The 25,068-nt window shown below is 39.1% G+C and overlaps 1 protein-coding gene across 4 annotated transcripts in view; it reads left to right on the top strand.

The window, feature by feature from the left end:
- Positions 1–25,068, top strand: part of CA10 (carbonic anhydrase 10) — a 476,846-nt gene that overhangs the window by 182,528 nt on the left and 269,250 nt on the right. For all 4 annotated transcript variants that reach the window (XM_072747501.1, XM_072747502.1, XM_072747500.1 and 1 more), the window contains exon 4: positions 17,680–17,822. In XM_072747501.1, the coding sequence (XP_072603602.1) occupies positions 17,680–17,822 (143 nt within the window). The remainder of the gene's footprint in view (positions 1–17,679; positions 17,823–25,068) is intronic.

Raw genomic sequence — 25,068 nt, 5'->3', positions numbered from 1 at the left:
TCCAGGGAGCTAATGCTCTGAGCCTCAGGACCTCAGACCTCACGACATTTAAAATGCAATCTCTTTTAAACATCAATCGGTATCTGCACCCTCCTGCTATTTGTTTCCACCTCTTTGGTTTTTCTTGAGATTGGAATAGATTCATTGGCCAATTAAGATGAAAACCAGCCAATTAACTAAATCCCTATTAACTTCTCATGTCCAAGGGCAGGGATGAAAAGGAAGGATTCTTGCTCAATATATTGAGGTTCTTTCTGTTTCCTGTTTGGCAGTTGCTAAGTATGACCACGATTTCTGTCTTTTCCTAGGAGGGGAAGGTATCACCTGTATTTTATTCCTCAGTATCCCCGGATTATCCCAGTCGGCCCAGAAACTTGAAAAGTGGGTGCAGGGAGGCAGACAGTTTTTTGTTTTTGTTTTTGTTTTTTATCATCCCTACTTTCAAAACAGATGTGATAAGAAAATTATTCTCAATTTAACAGAATAGAATTCTTTGGAAGGTTGATAACATCTGGCCTAAATAAGCAGTCTTTGGGGTTTGGTTTGGTTTCTTTTTAACTTTTTTTAATTGTGAAACTACTACCTCTTCATTGTAGAAAGTTTGGAATGTACAAACATACTCATGTATACATTCATATTCCCCTGCAATTTCACTATCTGGAGATAATGTTCATCCACGTTTTGGGTATTTTTTTTCCCTTCCAGTGCACATGCACATCATTGTATATATTTGAAACAATATTCTATATAAAAATTTGCTGTACAGTTAAAATTTATGTTAACGACCGCACAAACATTCTTTTATGTGAATATACCTAATCTCCTAAACCATTCCCCTATTAGTGCTGCATATTCCGTTTGTTTTTCAGTGCTTCATTATTATGAATTATGTTCTGGTGAACATCTCTATGTGCAAATCATTTTTGGTTTTCAAATGCAGTTTATGGTTTCTAAAGTAATGACGAGTGTGGACTCTTCTGGTGAGGTGAGGGGAGGCTGCTGCAGAGGCAGCAACCAGATGTGGTCTGGTTGCTGGCAATGCCTGTGTCAGAGGCCAAGTGCCTGTCAAAACCTCATGACCTCATGTCTGATGCATAGATTCTCAAATGCAGAAACAGGATAGTCTTGGTATATCCACAGGTGATCAGGCTGTTGAAACTGATTGGTATTTTTACAAATAATGTGGGACAATAAATAAGCCATCCTGACCATTTATAATGGGGAAATTAGGACTCCCCTCTTCAATAACAGAACTATTTCTGTCTACCATCTAGAACAACTATTTTTTTCTTTCTTGAGATTAGGACCCTTGGGAACTTTTATCCAAGGGTTGCTTGGAGGACAAGGAGTTAGAACAAAAGAAGGTAGATAAAATTAAGGATTATAGTGCACTCTGATGAAATATGACTACAACCACCAAAAGATGACTCTGCATACCATTCTCCTGTGGCAAGGCAGGAAGCAAAATGTGGGTGTTTCTTCTCTGTTTTCTTTTTTCTTTTGGATCCTTCAGTTGGTATGTTTGTCCTCTTAGATCTGTTGTTGTTCAGGTCACATGGCAGACCTTGTGAATCTGGTAGCGTCACTTTCTCCAGGTATATGTTAATTTTATTAGCTGGTTTTCCCCCATTCTTATGGGAAAAGCCCAGGAAGCACCTGGGTTGCTTGTTAATCTCTGGACTCCACAGTAAGTTTATTTCATCAGAATCTCTGGTATAGAGGTCCCTATTCAGCTCTTTTGAAAAGCTCCCCGTTTGATTGTTTTATATCTTAGAGATCAAGATTTGAAGGGAGTAAGTTCACGTGGTTTTTAAGGGGTGGAGGTTCTGGAGCCAGACTTCTTAGCTTTGAATCCCAAGCTGACTACCTTCTCTCTGCACAACTTCAGCTCCCTCTGCCTCCATCTCCTCTCCTGTTAAATGGGGATAATGGTTGCATTCACATAATACAACTGTTTTGAGGATTCAGTGAGTTAAAATACATATACACACTTAGAACAGGGCCTGTGGAGTTAGCACTTAATAAAGGATAATTATTCAACCACTGTATTAGTCAACTCTCCATATAGTATCCTATAAAGGCCTTTAGCTCTTTAGCTATCTTCACCTGCTTCCCCTTCTTTTTGAACATTTATTTATCTACCCCCCATTTCCTCACTGAACCAGTATTAATTGCGTGCCTCCTGTACCCATGGCCTCTTGCTATGCCCTGAAATTAATGCTTCATCACTAGGCTAAGAATCCACTGGTGTCCTTTTATAGTGACCAGTAATCCATCGCCTCTGATTGCTTCTGGATTTGGGTGTTGTGGCCTGCTTCCTAGAAGATCACAGAGAATTTTAAAATGTTGGCTCCTTCTGAGAGAAGAGAGTATACTTTCTCTTATTTGGTGATCCAGACTGTACAAGGGTTTTTGTTGACCTACTAAATTGGCTTGTTGATGAAATCGTGTACTTCTACATAGGAAGTAGTGGAGTAGCATATTTTGAGAACATGCTTGATAAACCTTAAAGTGTTGCAAAAGTGAGGGCTTTGCTGATTTTTCTGATTTCCCAATGCACAGAGAAAGACAAGAAATGCAGAAGGAGACAGCCTGTGACAAACCCAGAGCTGAGGTTGAGGCTGCTTACAGAAGAAACTTTCAAGGATGTGTTCATTGCTGATTAAATTTCTGGGCCATCCTTGCTGACTCTCTTTAGGCATTTAGCCCTTTAAAACTCATATGGTCTTTTAATCTTTCATCATCATGAACTGATGTTTCCTCGGGGCACTTCACGTTCTTCTCAGTAAAGACCAGGGAGCTGCCAACTATAATGAGAAAACCAGATTTTTGCTGTATCAAAAAGATGATGCTGGACTTTAATGTCCCAGACCATCGATTCGAGAGAGTCTTCTAAGCTGGATCAGTCACTAAAAGAAAGTGTTACTTAGATCAGCATGAATTCCTTTTGGTGTACTGTCATGGCTCTCCTAGAGAGGCTCCAAGTTGGAGTATAGTTTGTTAAGCAAACTCACTTTTTTCCTTAGGAAACAATAATAAAACAAGAGGCCAACATCAATGCTGTCTGTTTGAGCAAGCATTACAACAAGGATCTATTCCTTGTGTTTAGTGCACGAACTTCAGTTGTCCTGAAAAGCAAAACTGTACTGAAATTCAGAGAGCCAGCTGACCAAAAGAATGCTGATCGTTTGTGAGCATATTGCAATGCAAACATGAATAATTAAGAATGTGTAACAGTTTACAAAGCACTGCTGCATTTATTTATTGCTGAATCTTTATACAGTACTCTGTGGAAATGAGAAATGCCTTCAAAATGGAAACATAAGTACCAGCAGAGTTTTTATATTCTAAAGCCATGTTGACCAGTGTCAGGGTCTCCTATGGTGGTAGTATTCTAGTTCTTCATGCAATCTGATCATTTTATGTAGCCTTCAGTCTACCTTTCATGATTAGTACAAGGTTGGATCAAATGTCTGCCCCAGGGCTACACCTTTGAAAGCTCAGAACATACCATGCTCATGGACATACAAATGAATAAAATGTAATTCTGTCTCTTTATTGGCTGACTCATGAAATTCTTTTATTCTCCTTCCTTCTGCCCACTGCAAATCTCATCACTCATATACTTTCTTCCTTTGATTTTGTATCTTGAATCATTCTTTTTTCTTTATTTCACATGGTAAGCCAACTTTGGATTTTTGCCTTGATAAGAATACCATCAAATCCCCACCAGGTCTGGTATTCATACTACACTACCTAAATAAATAAGGCCATGTCACCAGGGTCAGTCCTTTTCTCCCACTTCATCTGAGTAAAGGGTTCAGACATGGAATTGACATCCTGAGTAAATGCCTGATGCTGAGCCTGTCACACAGTGGATGCTCAGTACAATGACAGATTGCCTGACTCCTCTCCTTTTGCCTTCTCTTTCACTAATATATATCAGGTCTTAACTACTTTTTATCCCCTTTTTCGAATATAAACAACATTGCCTATGAATTTACTATATCCCAGGCACTGTGCTTAGTGATGGTGATTTAGAAACAGAATGCTTTTAGAAAATGTCATTGTAATTAGGGGAGTAGGCATGTATGAAATTACAATATGTGAGTATTAGATGATAGGAGTGCCCAGTTGCACAGGGGTGGGGCATGTGACTCTAGCAGGAAGAATAGAGGGAGGAGCAGATGGGGAGAACAACCTGCTTCTTGAAAGAGGAGGATGTGCTCTCCTCATGGGTGAGTGGGAAGGGCATTCTAGGCGTGGAGCTACTGCAGCTGGGGTGTGTCAGTGGAACTTCAAGGAGCTTCCTAGGTCAGGGCATAAGTGCTTATTCCTACTTCTGTGCTTCTTTCCCTCCAGCTTCACCAAGATGTGACTGACAAATAACAACTGCATATATTTAGGATTATAATGTGATTTTTAAGGTGTGTAATGTGATAATTTTATATACATATGCATTATAAAATGTTTACTACAACCAAGTTAATTAACACATCCACATTGTGTGTGTGTATGTGTGTGTGTTGAAAACACTTGATATACTTTCTTAGCAAATCTCAAGTATATAGTACAGTATTATTAATAATCACCATGCTGTACATTAGATATCTGGAATGTATTCATCTTATAACTGAAAGTATGTGTCCTGTGACTTATCCTCCATCTCTCACTCCCCAGCCCCTAGCAACCACCGGTCTACTCTCTAATTCTAAGAGTTAGGATTTTTAGATCCCACCTTTTTATTCTTCTTTTCTCTCTTGACCTTCCTGTAATAAAAAAAAAAAAAAAACATTTTGCAATTCCTAATTTAAATCCCAATCCCTCCATTAAGTCATTCTCTACTGTTCAAGGTCATCATTCTGGATTTCTTGGGAAGCCAGTTAGATGCCAGACCATTTCATACTTAACTATGCATGGCTGTATAGTTCACTGTTTTGCAAGTGCATTATTATCATTTCCTAATAGAAGCAAGCACTTCAGGATCAGGAACTCAAACATAGCACAGCACTTGATTACAGGGCCCAGGCTCATAAAAGTTGATTCATGAAGTGGTTGACCAAGACTAAATCTCTCTAAGGGAATTCTAAAGCAAAGGATTTGTATTTGAAAAGACACCAGCAGGGAAATAGATTTACTGATATTTTGATACTTCTTGCCACCCAGTGACCAAACATATGCCCAGACCTAGGAAGCTCTTTGCAGTTCCACTGACACACCCCACCTGCAGTGGCTCCATGCCTAGAATGCCCTTCCCAATCACCCATGTGGAGAGCACATTCTCCTCTTTCAAGGTGCAGGTCGCTTTCCCCATCTGCTCCTCTCTCTACTCTTCTGCTAGAGTCACATGCCCCACAATTAGGGAGATGCCTGCATGGTCTTGCCTGCTAATGTTGATGAAAAAGTCAATTAGAAAAGTTAAGAGGAGAAGTTAAATGTGTTAGTCCAATGACTATATTAGAGAAACTAAATCTAATGTCTCAATAGAAAAATCCACTGCAGACATATTAGAAAATCCATCCTAACACAAAATTAGGAGAAGACTAGCAGACCATTTGTATGTCTTTGTTCCCTGTTTAGTGACTGATTCTCTTGTGTTTGGGCCCCAAACTCAGTGATGGCATGGAGATTCTCTTCATGTATCATGAAGAGAACAGAGATCTGTTATTTGTGCAAGTGATAAAGAAAATGCCCTAATTACATGCCAAACTCAAGCCAGACCAGAACAGCTGGAGGTCTCTGTGGGAGGACACAGATGTGAACCCAATAAGATGTTGCAAAAGGCTGAGATACTCCCCGTTGGGATGCTCTATGAGGGTAGGCTCAACTGATCTCCCCACATCTGGGTAACAGGGCTTTCCTACTTTTGACATTTGTATAAAAGGATGATTTTGTGCACATATATGGAGGGAGGAAGAGGGAAAAGAAGTTGTTTACTCATTCAAATAGATCAAGGACAATGTAATCCAAGATATCCAGATGTTTTGCAGGATTTTAAAAGTGTTTCACCAGATGTTTGAACTTATAGGAAATTGTTGCATGATACTGTATTAGTGAACTTTTCCCGAATTTCCAAAGGCTGAAGATCAGCTGCTTTTATTGGCTAAATGTTTTTTACCTGGTGTTTGATTCTCATCTGCCAGCTGGTTTCAACATTACTGATATGTACTTCTTGAAGCCAAAGAGGATGCATCTTTTATAAACTTCAAGTAGGTCGTGTGGTTATTCAGACATATCAGACTGGCCATTTTCTTCGAAGTTGAATAGGTAGAAATAATTAATGGGCTGGTTTATTGACATGCATTGAGACATTCTTCTCTTTGTGGTTTCAATTACCACCTTCAATAGACTAATTTCAGATTTTATCTGAAGCACCAGTAATTACATGGAGCAAGAAAAATTTCCACTGAAATACAATCGGATAATGCTTAACACCATAGTTAGGCTTAAATCTTAAACCTAAGACAGACACGCAGGGCTTAATGCCTGCGTAAACCAGACTGTGACTTATGCCTTCCTGTGGGTTCTCAAGAACAAGTCATCCTGACTGGCAAATGAATTCTGAGAAAGCAAAATATTGAAGAGAAAATAGTGTTGGCAGCTGAGATCCACTGGGCTCTGTGCTGGATGTGGGTTGGGGGATGTGGGAGTCAGACCTGAGTTCAAGTCACCACCAGCTGAGCTGTGTACTTGCTAAATGTCCTTGGTTCAACTACTCAGTTCTCTGAGCTTCATTTCTTCATCTATAACATGGGACAAATGATAGCTATCTCTGAAAACTACAGTTAAGAATGGCTTGATGTAAAGCTAGCCTCTTTCCAGTTACCATCGGTGGCATAGTTCATGACTCAGTGTGTAAATGGACTGGCTGTGATGAGTTTTGCTTTTTTTTTTCCACTTTACTTTCCATTGTCATTTGGATGGACCCAAGTATTTAGTGGACTGTATCTTCTTATGATCCTGACTTTACAAAGGAGGGGACTGAAGCTCAAAGTAAAAGTGTGTTTGGCTCACATCAATGCACCAGGATAGGAAGGAAAGGTAACACAAGGGTTAAGATCAAGGAGGTAGGCTAGACAACCTGAGTCTGGAATCCTGACTTCACCACTGGCAAGTTGGGTTGTTTGTTTGTTTGTTTGTTTGTTTAAATCTTGGGCAACTTATTTAATGTCTTTGCACCTCAGATACCAATAAGACCTGGTAAGAATTGGGACAATAAGGAGATCTACTTCCTAGATTATTAAATGAGCTAGTGAATGGAAAATTCCTAGTGTTGTGGTCAACACATGGGTAAACACTCAGTAGCTATGACTTTCATTAGTAGAACAAGTACCTGGTTCTACTGGTCTTAAATGCTGAGTTTTTTCTATCTCAATGCCCTGTCTTCCAAGGAGTCAGTTTTGGAGTTTCTTTGAATGTGCAGTTTGCATTTTCAGTGCTTTTTGAGGACAGAGGCAAGTACTATCTTCTCTATTGAGTATGATTCAAGTACATAACCACCTGAAGATATGAAGATGGGTCAGATAGCCTCTAATGACATGATGTCCCCAAGAATACTACATCTGTGTTCCCTATCTAGAATCACTAATCCTAGTAGGTTTCCCTGGAGTTCAGGCATATAAGGTCCCCTAGAGGTGGCAGGGAAAGAGAGCAAGCTTTTTGATTAGGAAGTCTGATCTTATAAATTACCATAAATTTTACTATACTCAAAACAATATGGTCCTGATGCAGAAATATACAAATGGGTGGAACAGGATCAAAAGTCCAGAGGCAAATCAAATATATATGGAAACTTAATATGTGGCAAAAGTAACATTTGATATGAGGGAGAAAGATGATTTATTTAATAAATAATGCTGGCATTATTCACTTTCTATTTGGGAAAATCTTAGATTGCTTCATAGCATATGCACATTCATCTTTTGTATATTTTAAAAGTCAAATTATAAAAAGTATAATAAAATTTTTAATTATTTAGAAAATATTTGTATAATCTATACTTGGAGATACAATCTCAGGTAATAGAGGAAACTGAGAAACTTTATAAAGAAATAGATTAATATATCCCACCATATAAAATCTAAAAATCCCTAAATAGAAATACTCAAAATGAGGCTAAAAGGTAGGTAAGAAGCAAGGAGAAATGTTTATAGCACATGACAAAGAGTAAATGTTTCTACAGTTCAAATAACAATAAGAATTTATATGAAAAATATAAATAACCCAGGGAAGAATGCATGAAGGATATGATCAGAAGAGAAATGCAAATAGCTAATGAGTGTATGAGAGGATGCTCAATCTCAGCAGTATACTTAGGAAATGCAAATTAAATCAAAGAGATCTCATTTTCCCTGTTAGATCTCCATAAATAAATAAATAAACAAACAAATAACATCTAGGGCTATGGAGATTATGGGGAAAGGGGCATACACATAGCTAATAGGAGCATAAATATTTATAGACACTGCCAGTATCTTTTAAAGTAACCTGGCAGCTATTAAAACATGTGCATACCTTGACTGGACAATACTACCCTTGGGGATCTTTCACCCTGAAATGAAAGCATTAGTGTGAAATGTATATGAAAAGCATGGTAAAATAAGATGGAAATCACCTTACTGTCTTTCGTCTAGGGAATGGTTGAGAAAAGTGAAGTGCATCCAAACTACAGAAGCTCTGTCACCTAACACATGAAGGAGAAGCTCTAGGGAAGGCTGAGATGGAGGACATTCATGGCATACTGTTACTTGAAACAAAAAGTAGTTTTACAGGGGCGCGTAGGTGGGTCAGTGGCATCTGATTCTTGATTTTGGCTCAAGTCATGATCTCAGGGTCATGAGATGGAGCCCCGAGTCAGACCCCACACTGAGTGCAGAGCCTGCTTGAGATTCTATCTCTCCCTCTCCTTCTGCCCCTCCTCCCCACCCACCCCTGCCCCCGCTCACATGTGCGCTCTAGCTATAAACAAACAAACAAACAGTTTTACAAATAGAACCTCTCTAAATATATGGATATATATTTGGGTGTATTTTTGGATGTATTCATGTGAGCTTCATGAAAGATGCCTGACAAAATGTTCACCCTGATTACCTCAAGGGTGTCACTGGAAGGATGAAGAGGGAGATCTTAACTTCTTGCCCTACACACTTGTGTATCACTTCACATGCTACCACACATGTGTGACTTTGTCTGGTTGTTTGTTTACTCTAAAGAAAGGAACTGATCTCAACTTCTAGTTACTTTACTTACTAGACAAGTGACCTTGGAAAACCACATAACCTTTTTAAGTCTTACTTTTCTCATCTATGAAATAATAATAGTATCTCACAAAGTTGTGGAGAGGATTAGCAAGATAAGATGTGTCAGGTTTGTGGGACAGAGATTATGGTGCATGATCAGCGAATGCAAGCCCCTCTTCCTTCCTTTCTCTTCACCCTCAAGTGATGTTTTCAGAAGTGCAAGCCAGTCCCTACATTGTAACCAACCACAAACAGGCAGATGAAGGTGCTATGCAAATAATTAATCCAGCAACTTCCAAAAGCTAAATAAAAATGGTTTTCTTTGGAGTTGAAACCACTGTGGATGATGCATATTACTGCTCAATCCTCCCATTTTATCCAGACATTGATAGTTATGGATTCAAAAAATAATTGCACACTAACATTCAGGGTGTGAAATTAAGTGGTCAGTCCTGTGATCTAGACAGTTCTCTGCTCTGAATCTGGGTTGAGTTGTGTGGGCATCTGAAAGCTGCCTTTGCTCCCCCTCCTGCCTGGATCCCTCACCTTTTCCCTCTCTGGAATGCTATAGTGGTGGAACCAGTGTGGGTGGCCAGCATCCCCCAGGATGCCAGCATCCCCTCACTGGACTCCTCCAACACTCATGGAATACTTCTTATAAAAACCACATGATGCTAGACCTTTCATAAACATGTTCCCACTTAATCTATTTTACAAATGGAGAAACTAAGACCACAGAAAGCTAGCCACCTATTCATGGTTCCATGGTAAGGATATGGTAGCTCACAATCTTTCTCCTATACAATAATGACCCTGCAACTCAGAAGTTAGAAGACCCAGAGACTTAAACTCTCTCTGCATAATAGTTATTCAGATCCCAATGATAGTGCATCTTGGGTGTTAGGAATGGCAAGTTTCTCTGTGAGGAAGAATTTTAGAACTTTTAACTAGCTTTAAGACTTGTGGCTTACAGCCTCTTCACATTTGCAGGCTGAACTCTAATATCCCCTCTATTAGCAAGGCATTCCTAGCACATGACAAAAGGGTCAAGGTCCGTTTACTCCCCTCTCTACATTTAAGCTTTAATATTCACACACCTTAATTATAACACTTACCATATTTTATTTTAGCTGTTTGTCAGCTTGCCTATCTTCCCAACCATCTGGGGTGTCCTGAAAAGTGGGGGCATTTTTTTAATCTGACTCAGTGGAGATGTTTCATTAATTTGCAGATGAATGCACAACTTAATGATTATGTGTTAAATAGGTTACTTTGGAAACCCTGAGAGATCCCCAAGTGAGAGAATGGGAAACCCTGTTTAGATGCCTTTTATGAAATATGAATCAGAGTCCTAGCAACGGAAGAAGAATCCAGAAGCAAAAGAGTTATTCAAACGCTATTCCTCCTATGAAATAAATCTGAAATCAGAAAAGGGCCCAAAAGCCTGCAGCAGTAGGTATTTTAAACATGCTTATTAATAATGGCTCAAAGTGGAGATTTATTACAGTTGAGAATAGGGAAAAGAACAGTAAATCAGCATTGGTGAGGAAAAGAGCAAGGGAAAGATATGAGTTCTTATTTAAAATGTATTCATGTGCTTTATAACACTAAAGCAGAGATTGCTATATTGAAGTGGAAGGCTTTATTTGTAGGATTGAATTCACCAAAGATACGTTTTATGCCAGTATTCATTTTCCCATCTTGCATTTGCTTTCCTTTGGCCGAAAAGTTGGGGACTACATTTATTGCTTGAAAGCAAGAAAAGATTGCCTTAGTGGAGTCTCTTCATGAAAAAATTCCTTGCTTCGAATGGTGACTTGTAAAGCACTCGATGAATCCTAGGAAAATGCTATTTTATTGGCACATATGTTGAAGAGAATAGTTTTTAAAACATTCAATTAGTTCTGCCTTTGAGATAGAATTTAAACAAATCCAAAGCAATGGGATTAAATTCACGTAAAAACCCAACTGTTGCTTGGGAACCAATTCTTTTCCCACTCAAACTACTCTAAGGATAATCAAGCTTACTCTTGGCTGTGTTCCAGCCAAGGCAGATACATGCTTTTAATTCATCAATCAATTCATGGTACTCCCTTCCCTAAAACTCTCAGTGGCTCTCTCATATAGTAGAGTCAAATACAAACTCCTCACTGGTCAGCAGAGCCCTGAAACATCTGTCCCTCATCTACCCAGTCAGCCTCATCTCATCTCGCTCTTTGCCTCATCTGCTTTATCAGGTTCAAGTTAACTGGCTTCCTCTCGGTTCCTTGAACACATAGGGCTCTTCTCTGACAAGACCAGCTCTGCTTCTCTGCCTTGGCCACGTTTTTCCCTGCCACTCTTCAGGAATGACTCCCCTGAATTTTTCCAGGGCTATTAGATGTTACTTTCAGAGAAATTATCCCTGCCCATTCTAGGTTACCTCCCCATCCATGCTTTATTCTCTAATCCATTGCCATCTTTTATTTTAAAATTGTTTACGATTGATTGATTTGAGAGAGAGAGCATGTGAGCATGAGCTGGGGGAGGGGCAGAGAAAGAGGGAGAAGCAGACCCCTTAGCTGAACAGGGAGCCTGATGTGGGGCTCAATCCCAGGACCCAGAGATCATGATCTGAACCAAAGGCAGACGCTTGACCAACTGAGCCACCAGGGCGCCCTTGTACATTGCCATCTTAATTGTCTCTACAGACAATTAAGTTAGCTGAAAGTGCTAACTACATGGATAAACATATGCAAATGTGGAGATAAACAATATCTCCCACATTCCCTGCTAGACTGCAAGATCCTTGAGAGCAGGAGCTGTTTTCACTCATTGCTGGACTACCCAGAACAGATAGCAGGGCTTGGCACTTAATAGGTCCTCAGCAAATATTTGCTGCATAAATTCTCAGTGTCAAGCCTAATGCCTGGAGTGTCATAGGCTGCCAGTAAACACTTTTTAAGTAAGTTTGTCTTGCTCCCATAGGATCCAGCAAATTCTCAGAAGCTGCATGAATTAATTCCAAGTGCCAAACTCCCTGCCCACAACAGCATGGTCTCTGTGAATTCTGCTGAGACCAGAAATGAAAATTCAGGACAAATGAATAAAGAGGATGCCTAAGAGCTCAGACTGACTTTGGGGCATCACCTCTAGGATAAAGAAATGTCCCAGGGCAAATTTTAACTCTCAATATCAGACTCAATTCCTCTGGTTCCTTCCTCTCCTAATCTATTTCTTGTTTCGGTGAGAACTTTTTCGTTTTTGTGTGGAGGTTACCATGATGTGTTAATAAACTAAACTGGGGCTTTTTTGGTTCACTGATTTTGAACAAGCAGCTGATAGGTTTTTCTTTAGGTTTTCCAAGGCTCATATTTTAAGCAGCTGAAATCCCGGTCACTGGGCGTCTTTCATAGCTCACTGGACCCAGAGCCAAGAGACTGTTTGGGATTTGTAGTTTATGGTAACAATACAGCGTTGCCATGGGGGAAATGTTCTGGCAAAATAACACATAGCTGTGATGCAGCAGTTAAGAACCATTGTTTGGGCTCTGCAAAAATTAATTTGCAAAAATATCCAGGTCTGTTGTGTGTTCTAGTTTATATGTAAATTAGAAGATTGTGTGAAAAGGATGCCAGGGATGATGCCATTCAAACAATTTCAGACCAGTTGTCCATTAATTGGTTAGAGTGATTCTCACTCAATTTTACTTTATTTACATTTGCAGTTTTTTTACTTAACAATAAGTTGTACCAGTCAACCAAGAAAAAGACACAGCTAAAGCCAATAAGCCATAATAACCGGTACTTGTAAAAATCGACAGAGGGCTTAAAATTTTGACTTATTGGGACACTCACGTCCCAATTAAGACAAAAGTAACTCAACAGTGATTCTCAAAATTTGGAAATAGAAGCAGTGCCATAGCATTGTACAGTGCCATCTATGAGGGATGACATGAGATGTTTATCAACCTGAAGGAACAATAGTATGGAGAATGGTTAAGTGTCAGAATGCTGGAGATGATGTTTTGCACCAATTAGGAGGGAGAGTTTCTTCCTCTAAATCTTGAAGCCTTAGTTCATGCATCCAGCCTCACTCTGCAGCTAAAATCTGCTGGCTCACTCCCATGATACAAGAAATATAGAGTCTCCAATGCCCTCCTGCTTCCAGAGGCTTCCTCCTAATGCATTTCCCTAGAACCTAGATGACACCACATTTGCAGACATCTGAGTCTGGTCCTTTTGGCACCTAAGTTCCCTAGACTAATTTTGACACCTTCTTCATCTTCCCAACACTTAACATGGATTATGAGAGCATTGGCTTCTTTTTTTTTTTTTTTTTTTTTTAATTTTTGTAAACATTGGCTTCTTTCATAGGGACTAGCACCTTGTCCAGCCCAGCTGGCCCCAGGATGCAACCCCTCCCTGGAGCCGCTCTTCCTAAACAGTCATCCCCATTAGATCTCCTCAAGGACCCTGCAGAGGAGACCCAAGAACATCCTCTCTTGCCTGGATTGGTGCCTTTTTAGCTAATATAGCCATTGTTGAATGGCTTTTTAAAAACCCTAATTTGGGGCAGTCCGGGTGACTCAGTGGTTTAGCGCCACCTTCAGCCCAGGGCAGGGTCCTGGAGACCTGTGATTGAGTTCCATGTCGGGCTCCCTGCTTGGAGCCTGCTTCTCCCTCTGCCTATATCTCTGCCTCTCTCTCTCTCTCTCTCTCTCCCCTTGTGTGAGTGTGTCTCATGAATAAATAGAATATTTAAAATAAAATAAAATAAAAACCTTGATCTTATTTGCCATAGTTGACGTTCAAGGTAGTTTGGTTTGAACCTTTGCACTTGAAATTTATTTTAGCTTGGACAATAGGCACCAATGTTACTTTTGATTTACCAGAAGAGAAACAGGAGCAGTCTTACAATGGCCACGGCCACGCTTAACTCTGAAACTCCTTGGCTACAATAATCTGCCGTCGCATGGAGCCTGCTGGGAAGGAAAGGAAGTTGAGCGGACATGGAATCTTGAGACGTGGGTGGTGGTCCTTACTGTTTCCTGCTGCCTCTCCCTGGCTGTGTGGCCTCGGCTTGAGGCTTGAGGACTTTACCATCTGCCATGAAGGCCTTAACATCATGTGTGTGTTTAGGCCAGGTGATTTCACAGTAACTTCTATTTCTGAAAGACAGTTAATTCGCGGCTGATTTAAAAATGAGCAGTCCAGTAGTGAGCACACTTGGATACCCCTTCAGGAATGGAGCCAATGAACAGGGGCGAATGCCTCTCAGCTATTCCTCCATTGTCTGAGCAGGTGGTTGGAACCAGACATATAGGCCTTGATAGTGAAGTGGGAATATAAAACCCTGAAACTGTTTGTCATAAAGAATGCCATGCCCAATAAAAGCAAAGGCAGATGTTCACATAAAGTTTTTGTTGTTTGTGTTTTTGTGGGGGTGCTTCTGGGGTGTGAAGTTTATTAGTAAGGCACAACAGCATCTGCCTACCCGTGTTGCCATATATTAGCAGTCTTGCAACCCATTTATTGGGTTGGAATTATTTTTGGTAATGATTTTCATGAGACTAGATGAAATGCAATCTGCACTAGCTCTAACTACATTTATGGTGCAGCTGCCTTCTGGGGAATGCCCCCCAGACATCATAGATGGCTAGACTCTCAAAGAAGTGATGGTCTCACGTTTCCTGTTGTGGCTATAACAAGTAACTACAACTTAGTGACTTAACACAAATTTATTGTCTTATGGTTTTGGGGGTGAGAAGCTCAAAATGAATCTTGGGGGGTTTAAATCAGGGTCAGAATGCCAGGGTTCCTTCTGGAGGTTCTAGCAGGAGAATTTGTTGTTTCACGCATTCCAGCTTCTAGAAGTCATCTTGGCTTCTATCCCCTTCTTCCCTCTTCAGTGCTAGGATCTTCTGTTCTCTCTTTCCATCCTTGGATCTATGTCTCTGACCCTCCTACCCTTCTCTCTTAAAAAAAGACCCTTATGACTACACTGGGGTGACCCAGACAATCAAGGATAATCTATTCATGTCAATATCCTTAACTTAATCATTTCTGCACAGTACCATGTACCATGGAAGGTAACACTAGGATGTGCACATCTTTGAAGGAGGACCATTATTCAGCTCACTACACAGGCCATAGAGACCAACCAAAGCCCAAAAGATGAATGATTTATCAAGTCACACAGCTAATCTGTGACAGTGCCATGGCTATATCCGTGGCATCCTCACATCTGCCACATTTATGTGCATCACTGACAAAGATGGGTAGGAGCGGGCCCTGATGGAGGCTTTATTTTCATAATAAACTGGAAATGATTGAGGAATAAGTATAGGATTGTCAGTGATTTAAAAATAGCAGTTTAGAGAAGACAGAAGTTTATATTTTTTAAAATACATGTTTAATTCAAGAGCTTCCTTAAATATTATAATTTGGCTAGGGCATGCTACCTTCTAAAGATGTTAAGTGACTTGCAGTGGTAACATAACTTAAATAATCATGGGAAATGAAAGTGCCAAGGATCTATAGGTCCTTCTCTTCTTTCTTCCCACCCCCTACCCTTGCTTCTCTTTATTACTCTGCCCATGGCTGCCATTTTGAAAATCAATTATAGCTGGAAAACTAATTCAAAACTCTTCAAACTAAAAGGAATGGCACCAACCAATGCGCTTTTTGCCATGGGTTAAGCCAAATAAAGTATGTGCCGTATTTCACAAGGAAGCCCACTTTATTTTGGTGTTGAAACATTCCTCTCAGATTCTGAGGAACTTGTTTTTGGTTTTCTTCCCACTTCTACCCAACAACAGCCTATAATAAATAAAAGGTTGATAGAATCTTGGATTTTGATGGTACTAGACACGCCATCCATTCCGATTTTTCTCCTGAATTACAGGTCTTTTATCTTCGGCAATTATTTGCCATCCACCTCTCTTGCTTCAATTTTCTCCATCTGTGACATGAAAAGGAATGATGGCTGCTGTAAAGACTGAATTAAATTTGAATTCCTGGGGTACCTGGATGATTCAGTGGTTGATCATCTGCCTTCCACTCAGGTTGTGATCCTGGGGTTCTGGGGTTGAGTCCCATATCAGGCTCCCCATGAAGAGCCTACTTCTCCCTCTGCCTATGTCTCTGCCTCTCCCTGTGTGTCTTTCATGAATAAATAAATATAATCTTTAAAAAAATAATAAAAAATGAATGAATGAATGAATGAATGAATAAATAAATAAATAAATAAATAAATAAATAAATAAATAAATAAATAAATTTGAGTTCCTGAGAGGACAGATGAATTTGGGAGGGTTGTGGCTTGATTGTTAGGTTCATTTTCTCCAGAAGTCACTCTCTAACTCCACTTCTACTGTGTCAGGGTTCAGTGCCCCTCCCCTAAAGATTCATAACCCACTCACCTCATTCGGTAACCTTCCACTCCCATTCCCCCTCAGTGTGGTAATTATGCTTGTACATATATGCCTTCCTTGAAATTCAGCCTAACTAAGGGCTGGACATGCAATAGAAGCTCATTGTACTATTCTTGGACACTGTCAATGGATGAGTGAATGATGACTGTAAAATCTCAGGGCCGTATATTGGACACATGGATTCAGAGCCTTGAAAATACTGAGGGAGGAGGCAGGAAAGGGCTGAAGTTATAGTCTGTGATCTTCACTGACATGAAATTGGTAATTGCCCCCCCCCCCCATTCTGCTGACTTTCTTAGAAGAAGATAACTAGAAATTCCCATAGAAATTTATTTTCATAGGTGTTTTAATGTGATACAGAAGATGAGTAGATGATTCCCCTTTGAATATTTGTACCCAGCACTCCATGTCATTTTTTTCTGCCTATAAAATGAATGCATTTGTGAGCTGCTGGTACATTAGGTTAATGACACAGTGCTAGATTAAACAAAGACAAAGTCATTTTGCCAAGCTCCTGTCTGGCATTGATTGGGGGTCATAAAAGTCATTCAATCCTTCAGTTTGGTTTTGACAACCCACATAATAATACCTCATATATGTTGAATGATACTTTCTTTGAAAAGCTTTAAATACCCTCTATATAGAACAAGGGTGATTCTCATACATTCCTGCAACATAGAAAACTGACCATCGGCTCAGGAATTACTCAATATTTGGCGTACTTTAATGGATGGTGTGGGTTGGACTATGCCATCTTCCCATTAAGCCATTAATGCTAACTGTACTCATCAAAGAGGCCACAAGATGACTGGGTCTGAAACAAGAAAATCTGAAGGTAAAACTTAGAGAAATTGACCAAGATCCAGGCCAAAAAAAAAAACACCCTAGTGACACTCAAAGGGTCTCTATGGGTGGGAAACACTGGATGGCTCTCTCTGATGTTACCACTTTCATGTCATGGCTCTTTTTGCACTGTCTCTCAAACCTTCCACCCATACTAATTCTACAGTTTCTTTTTGTTTCTAGTTCCTTCTTTCTGGGGATTGGTGAACTCAGCTTGGAATCTTTGCTCTGTGGGGAAACGGCAGTCACCTGTCAACATAGAGACCAGTCACATGATCTTCGACCCCTTTCTGACGCCCCTTCGCATCAACACTGGAGGCAGAAAGGTAAGCAGCCATGTTGCTTCCATTGTGAAGTTGAGGACGCCAGGAGACACTGACTCTGAAAGCTAGTCTTCCGGGTCTCCATCTCTGGTATGAGTTTCTCTTTCCATCTAAGAGTAAAATCACAGACCACGCAGGCCTACTGCCAACAAATATAATTATGTCTAAATTTTGCTTTCTCTCCCTAGCTAGTCAAACCTTCATGCTTCTAATTACTTTGTACTCCCTGGAGGTTGCCTGAGGCCCTATCCGTTGGTATCCCATGAAGGTCAGAAAGCAATGTTGCTTCCCAAGTATATCATGCTGGGAAAATCTCTCCTCTCAGAAATCTCTTTACTGAGGCTTCTTTTAACCTCAACAAAGTAGAAAAAATTTAACAAAAGTAAAATCAGACATTTATCATCTTGGAAGGAAAAACAAACAAAAATCACCTTAGATGATTTATATGAAAATCAATAATTAATCTTTCTAGGGGCATCTTGCTGGCTAAGAATCCTAACTCCTGCACAGAAATGCTGAGCTATGTTTTGTGATTCTCACACCAGCATCCCTCCTTCCCTCACCTCCCCACATGATGTGCTTTTCATTAATTTGTGAAAGGGCATAATACCCGTGGGGTCTTCTTGTCACTGGGATCTAACATTTCTCCTGTGGGCTAATTTCTTTTTGACTACCTTTTACTATTAAGTAGTTTGTTGAAGGTGGGAAATACACACCCACAGAAAATTGTGTTTGATGGTGATTTAGTTATTATAAACTCAAGAGGGATAGAAAATCATTTGTGTCCAAGAAATTGGGATAAAATTATGGACAACTTTTGTTACTGCTGGCAGCTGATTCTCCAGGTTGTGCATTTCTTGGGCTCTGCTTTGTACTTACACAGTCTGTTTGCCTTACTTACCATGGAGTTTGTAAGTAATTTTTTCCCCTTCTGATATATTGGAATGTATTTTTTCCTGTTACATAAATCACCAAAAAAAAAACCAACCAAACCCAAATTCTAATGACTTATCTAAGAGATGTTAGTAACTTTGACTCAGGTCACAAAGTTTTTAAAAGATAGATTTTAAAAGACATTGCACATAATTGAGACTATTTCTCTGTGTAGTGTTTGTGTGCTATTTTCAATATGACTTGAGAAGCATTTTTATAGAAACATCCTATGTAGGTCATGTAGTTTATTGTTCTGATTCCATAGAAATTAACCTATCCAAATTATTGTTCCATTTAAAGTTTTATTTTTATAAACTCTAAAGGAAGCTTAACATAGGTTCTACATATACCTCTCTCATTCAAGTCATGAGTATGGATAGGTTCATAGGTTCACTGACCAGTATTCAGGAAGGGCAAGTTGCAATTTTGACTTTTCAATCATTCTTTCCTTCTTGGAGATGGTAATGGAGGGAATAATTATATTCTAAACAAAGGGGAGAAGCAGTAAAAATGCAGAATGAGGGTTGGTACCTGAGTTCCAGAAATCAGCTGAAAGATAACCAGCCTGAAACAGAGACCAAGAAGAGGAAGTAGGAGGTAAAGATGGAAAAGGAAGATGGTGCCAAATCTAGAGGCTGTGTTAAGGAACTGAATCTTTCCTGAGTTATGGCAGGTGATCAAAGCATTTTTAGATAAAGAGTACGCTGGACATAGTAGGGAAGAGTGGCATAGTTAATCAAGGTAACACAAATAATGGATATATAATTCTCACTTTTCCATCAGCCCATCTTAGAGGAAAACATTGATGTGAAAGAAAAAAATAATTAATTCAAGGCAGCTTCTCCCTAAAATTTATTGGGAAAGAAGAGACGAGGGGATAGTGTGGTGTTAAAAAACACTCAAATGTTTTGGTTTGGTATTTTTTTGTTGTTGACAGTGATTTTTTTTTTATATTTCCAATTCAGTAAAGTGTACCTGATCCAAATCAATTTTCAAATGCATTGGAGTTTGGAATTTTGGAAACATTTACTTTGACAATGTAAATATTTATATCTGGCACGATTCGTATTGTCAGCTGTTTGAAGAGCTGAGAACTGTCTGATGGTTTCCTTTGCATTAGCGAAAGGTGGAAACTAAAATATGGATGATAGTAGGATAAACTAACTGGTAATGAAACGTCTAAACTTGATAGACAATAGCTAAATCATGTTTGCAAGGTTTTTAAAGGTGGTATTTAATGAGTTGGGGAGTTATTTGGGAAGTGAGTATTCAAATCGCTGCTGTGAATTTAGTTTTGCCTTGAAGAAATGTGTATCCAAATCAAAAGGTTTAAAGTCCGAACTGTAAGAGTGGGAGGGTTTGCAGAATTTGGGCAAGGTGCCACATTTTGAAGTCTGAGATTTGCTGGTATAAGTTTGTTAAATGCATCCCAGTCATTTTACACTTTTATCTATTAGCATCATTCCTGCTCGTGTTTAAGTGTACCTATGCCCAGACACATGAAACAGCCTAGCTGCAATCTCTGACTTGTGTTACTGTGTTTGTTTTAATGTGTTTGACCTGGCATGGGGTTCAAATAATGAATTAAGGGCTTGTCTTAATGAGCAAAGGCTGAAATTCTATGGAATGCAAGAATACAAAGAATAATAATAGTTAGATAATAATTCTTCTATGAGCAAAGGCTGAAATTCAATTGGAATGCAAGAATACAAAGAATAATAATAGTTAGATAATAATCAAAACATAACGTCTGGGACATAACAGAGTATATTCATTATACTTGAATAATGGTATTTCTTTTGCTTTTTAGGTTGCTTATTTTCAGTGGTAATTCTTAAGCAATATTTTGGGATTTATTTTCCTTGAAGGAGAGTGGTTTTTTTTACCCAGTTGTTCATATCTGACATACAGGACTCTTATGGACAAAATTTAAAATAACTGTGCTTTTCAAACAATACTCACATAAGGTTGGGTTGCCTGTAGTCCTAAGAACTTTGAGTCAGTCTCTCACCCTTGACCCCATTCAACTTAACTCATAATAATCTAAACAGGTGTTTTGTTTTGTTTTGTTTTTAATGTTGGAGTTAATTAATCTATTCTAGGTAAAGCTACTGAATCAACTCAGGAATCATAGTAGGCAGGAGGAGATAATTCTTCCTTCGTACTCTCAAATCATTTAAAATCCTTATATGTGGGAAACTGGATTATGATACAACTGATATTTTAAGCTCAGTTCAAGCTGATTGACTGTCGTAAGATTGAGACCCTCAATAGTCAATGGACTTGTATGGATTCACATATATTTTTACCTTTCTTGTCTTTTTCCTCACACCAAAATGAGTGTACATTATGTGTTTATGTGTTAATTTTCATGTGCTATTTACTTAGGTAATCTTGGTAATTTGAAAATAACAATGTAGAGTGTGAATGTAACTGAAGAGCAAATTTGAATGACCTGGTTTGATCATTTTGTGGTATGTTAGTTCCTCTAGATATTTGCCGGGACATTCTCTAATACAGGTGGGTGCTGGAGGGTTTCTGGTTAAGAGGTGAGCATTCATGGAAGAAATGTGATTTGTAGATAACTTCTCTGCTGATCTGAAATATCTAAAAGAAAAAAAAACATATGAAAACTAAGTCTAGGGGCACCTGGGTGGTTCAGTGGTTGAGCATCTGCTTTCAGCTCAGGTCTTGATCCTGGGATCCTAGGATTGAAGCTTGCTCCCCCCATGTGGAGCTCCCTGCTTAACAGGAAGCCTATTTTTCCTCTCTCTGTCTGACGCTCCCTCTGCCATTCCTTGTTCTTGTGCTCTCTCACTCTTGCTCTCAAATAAATAAATAAATAAATTTTTAAAACTGAGTTTAAAATCACTTGCTGATCCTACCATTTTAACCAAAAATCAGTTCTGACATCCTTCCTCATCTTTAAGCTCTTTTAATAAAATGGAAATCCCAGTAGTTAGTGACATGGCATTGCTTATGATATGTTACATGTAAAAGGTAGCATCCAAAGTCATTTACTTAATGATCTCAGTTTGTTTAAAAAGAGCCCATATTATGCATAGAAAAGAGACCAGGATTAAGAATAATATTGTTTCTTTCTACTTTCCTAAAGCTTCTAGATGTTCTGTAACAAGCTTGCATTAATATAATAATCTGAAAAACACCTATGGTTTTTTAATTCATTCCTTCATTTCAGGCAAAAATATACCTAGAGTTGACAAATATGATAGATGGAATAATGTCCTCTTCTAAAGATATGCATATCCTCATCCCCAGAACTTGTAAATATGTTATCCTACATGACACAAGGTATCTTAATTTTTTAAAAAGATTTTATTTATTTATTCATGAGAGACACACACAGAGAGAGAGAGAGAGAGAGAGAGAGAGGTAGAGAGGCAGAGGGAGAAGCAGGCTCCACGCAGGGAGCCTGATGTGGGACTCGATCCCAGGACTCCAGGATCACACCCAGGGCTGAAGGCAGGCGCCAAACTGCTGAGCCACCCAGGGATTCCCAGCACAAGGTATCTTAAATAAGTGATTCAGTTAAGCATCTTAAAATGAGAAGATCATCCTATGTTATCCAGATGGCCCCGTGGTAGTCACAGGGTTCTTATAAGGAACAGACAGAGGCAGAGGAGATATGACAAAGGAAGCAGAGGTCAGAGTGATGTGTTGCCATGATCCTAAAGAATGTGGGCAGCCTCGAGAAGCTGGAAAAGAGCAAAGAAAGAGATTCTTCCCCTAGAAGGAACACATCCCTGCTCAAACCTGGATGTTAGCCCAGCAACACTGACTTTTGACCTCTGATTTCCAGAATGTAAGATGGCCCTTTCAAAGAGATTAGGGATGGAGCTGAGGACAAAAGACTTTAGCTTCACTCCTCCCTATTCCTGCTTTGCCAGCCTCCCTCTGAGGAGAACTTAGAGACCAAGACAAGGCTGTTGATTCAGTCTGTATAAACCAGTCTCCAGGCTACAGGGTGAGGTGAAGGTAGATTTAAAGGGGGAAACAGAAGACATCTAACACAAGGCTATACATTTTATCTACATGACCATTTGCACATTTTCCATTAAATGAATATGAGGTAATAAAGCTCATCATTACCTATAAAACTAGGTATAAAAGTCTCAACCTGGCATTCACAGTCCTTGCAATATGGCCCCAAATCTCCCCTCCAGAGCCCTAATCCTCTAACATGTTATGCCCACCTTTGTTGCCAATGAGATTGTAATACTTTTTTCTTAATTGACTATATCTCACCTTTCCCTGTGGTCTGTGCTTTGACCATAACATAACTCTTCACCTGACATACCTCTGTACCTCAGCACTCCTCATCCCCACCTTTTTATTATTCAACCTCTGTGGTACCAGCACTACCTCCACCATGACACTCCTCTTGATCTCTTTAGTGGATGGTGAAATCTCTTTTCATTTGCCTTCTTAAGTGACTTTGCTTATATTTTATTTAGGACCTGAACCTTGGCCTATAGTATATTAGTCTTACTTGCCTTATTTCCCTGTCTTAGAATAAGGGCTCCTCATGATGAATGTGCTTTCATATTTTCATTTTATATCTCTGAGGTTATCTATGATGGCACTAGTTGGTTTGAACTGAACCATTATCTTTGATTGCCAAACAAAAGGTTTATGCGGAATTAGTGATGATTGCTTTGACTCAAAGTGGAAAAAATATGAGAAAGTCCCATGATGAAAAGTAACCTTGCCATCAACAGAATCTGTCATTAGAAACTAATTTTTGGTTATTGTCTTTTCCTGAAATATGGTTGAAATATGTTAAAAAAATAAAGACTGTGAATTGGTTGGGTGCCTACAGTCTTACCACTTCTCTATTTTTAAATTCGCCCCATGAACCTGATAGCAAAATTTAGTTGACCACAATTAATCATTGCAGTGTCTACATGGCTATGTTAAGACACCTTTTATGAGTAAAGCATTTATGTTCCTTCAAGGACTTTGCAATATATTAGGGGAGAAAATATAGATATACAGAAGTTAAATCACAGTGGCTGATTTAAATAATGATTTGAGATAATAGTGGAAGAGATCCTAAGGAAGCAGTGAAATGATTAATTAGCAAATCAATCATTCTGACATTGATATTTAATGGTGGTAAGAAGTTGGGTTGGCTGAACCAGGCTTTATGGAGGTGCTAGGATGTGAGCTAGATGGAGAGATGGGTAGAATGAAATACTGTTTGCAAGAGAGTCTTTAAATGTTACGTGTTCTGGATATATGTGTGAAAGATTGAAGAAAATGTAAGGATAGGCCCATTTTGCCATCTAAGTATGTTACTGCGGTGCTGGTTTTTATTGGATAACTGATATTAAACTTTTATGGATAACTATTCTTTCCCATTTGGAACTCATTAGCTATCTTTAGATACCCTGGGTCTTTTTATACTGAAGCTCTGGTACAGAAACGATACACAATAATTTTACATGTGCTTGTGGGATAGTGTAGATCTCAAATCGCTGACAAAGGAGTGAATGTAATTCTTACTTGTTTGTATTTTGCAGTTTGATAAATTTCTTGATTTGCCATACGGACAATATCCTTTCTCAGAAAGAAGCAATAAAGGGTCTCTTTATTTGGATCTAATTCTAACCAACAAGGAAAAGCAGCATGGTGAAGTGGAATGGATAGTAAACTTCTGGAAGAAAGTGGATATGTCGTCTTAAAAAAATAGTAGCCAAAATATAAATAAATAAATAAATAAATAAATAAATAAATAAATAAATAAAAGCGTTGTCAGATATGTATCCTAAAACCTTCAAAAGGTGGATTTTTGAAATATCATAGTTAAAGTAGATGTAACCTCTTTGCCTCATGGAAGGTAACTCAAGACGATTGAGAGGCTCTTAAAAACGAAATTATGGTAATACAATTTCAAATAATGGTACCTCAAAAAAAGGAAGCTGTAGGAGCTTAAAGCTACAGATGTGTCTGCACAGGGAGTTTTGCCAAAAATAATATTTTTAAATGGCATAGAAGAGATATGAGAGAAAGGGCTTTATAGCCAAGGAGAAGGACGAAAGTGGAAAGGACCTGTGAAAATTGTTTCAGAATCTAGAATGAATTTAGGTTGCAGAACGAGAAGATCTTTTAAAGTTACAGTTAGAGGAAGCAGGAACATTAAGACAGTGTAGACCTTCGTTTGTGGAATGCGGGCTCGGGGATAGCTATCCTCAGATGTTCTGCTTCAGGTTTGGATTTGGGGTTTACCACTGACCACCTAGATACGAGAAACCTAACCTCTCTTTGATCTTCAGTTCTCTCCTCTGTAAAAGAG

This window comes from Vulpes vulpes, chromosome 2 (assembly GCF_048418805.1).
Source record: "Vulpes vulpes isolate BD-2025 chromosome 2, VulVul3, whole genome shotgun sequence".
NCBI classification, from domain to species: domain Eukaryota; kingdom Metazoa; phylum Chordata; class Mammalia; order Carnivora; family Canidae; genus Vulpes; species Vulpes vulpes.
The sequence above is the reverse complement of the archived record's forward strand: the minus strand, read 5'-3'. Positions and strand labels throughout refer to the sequence as shown.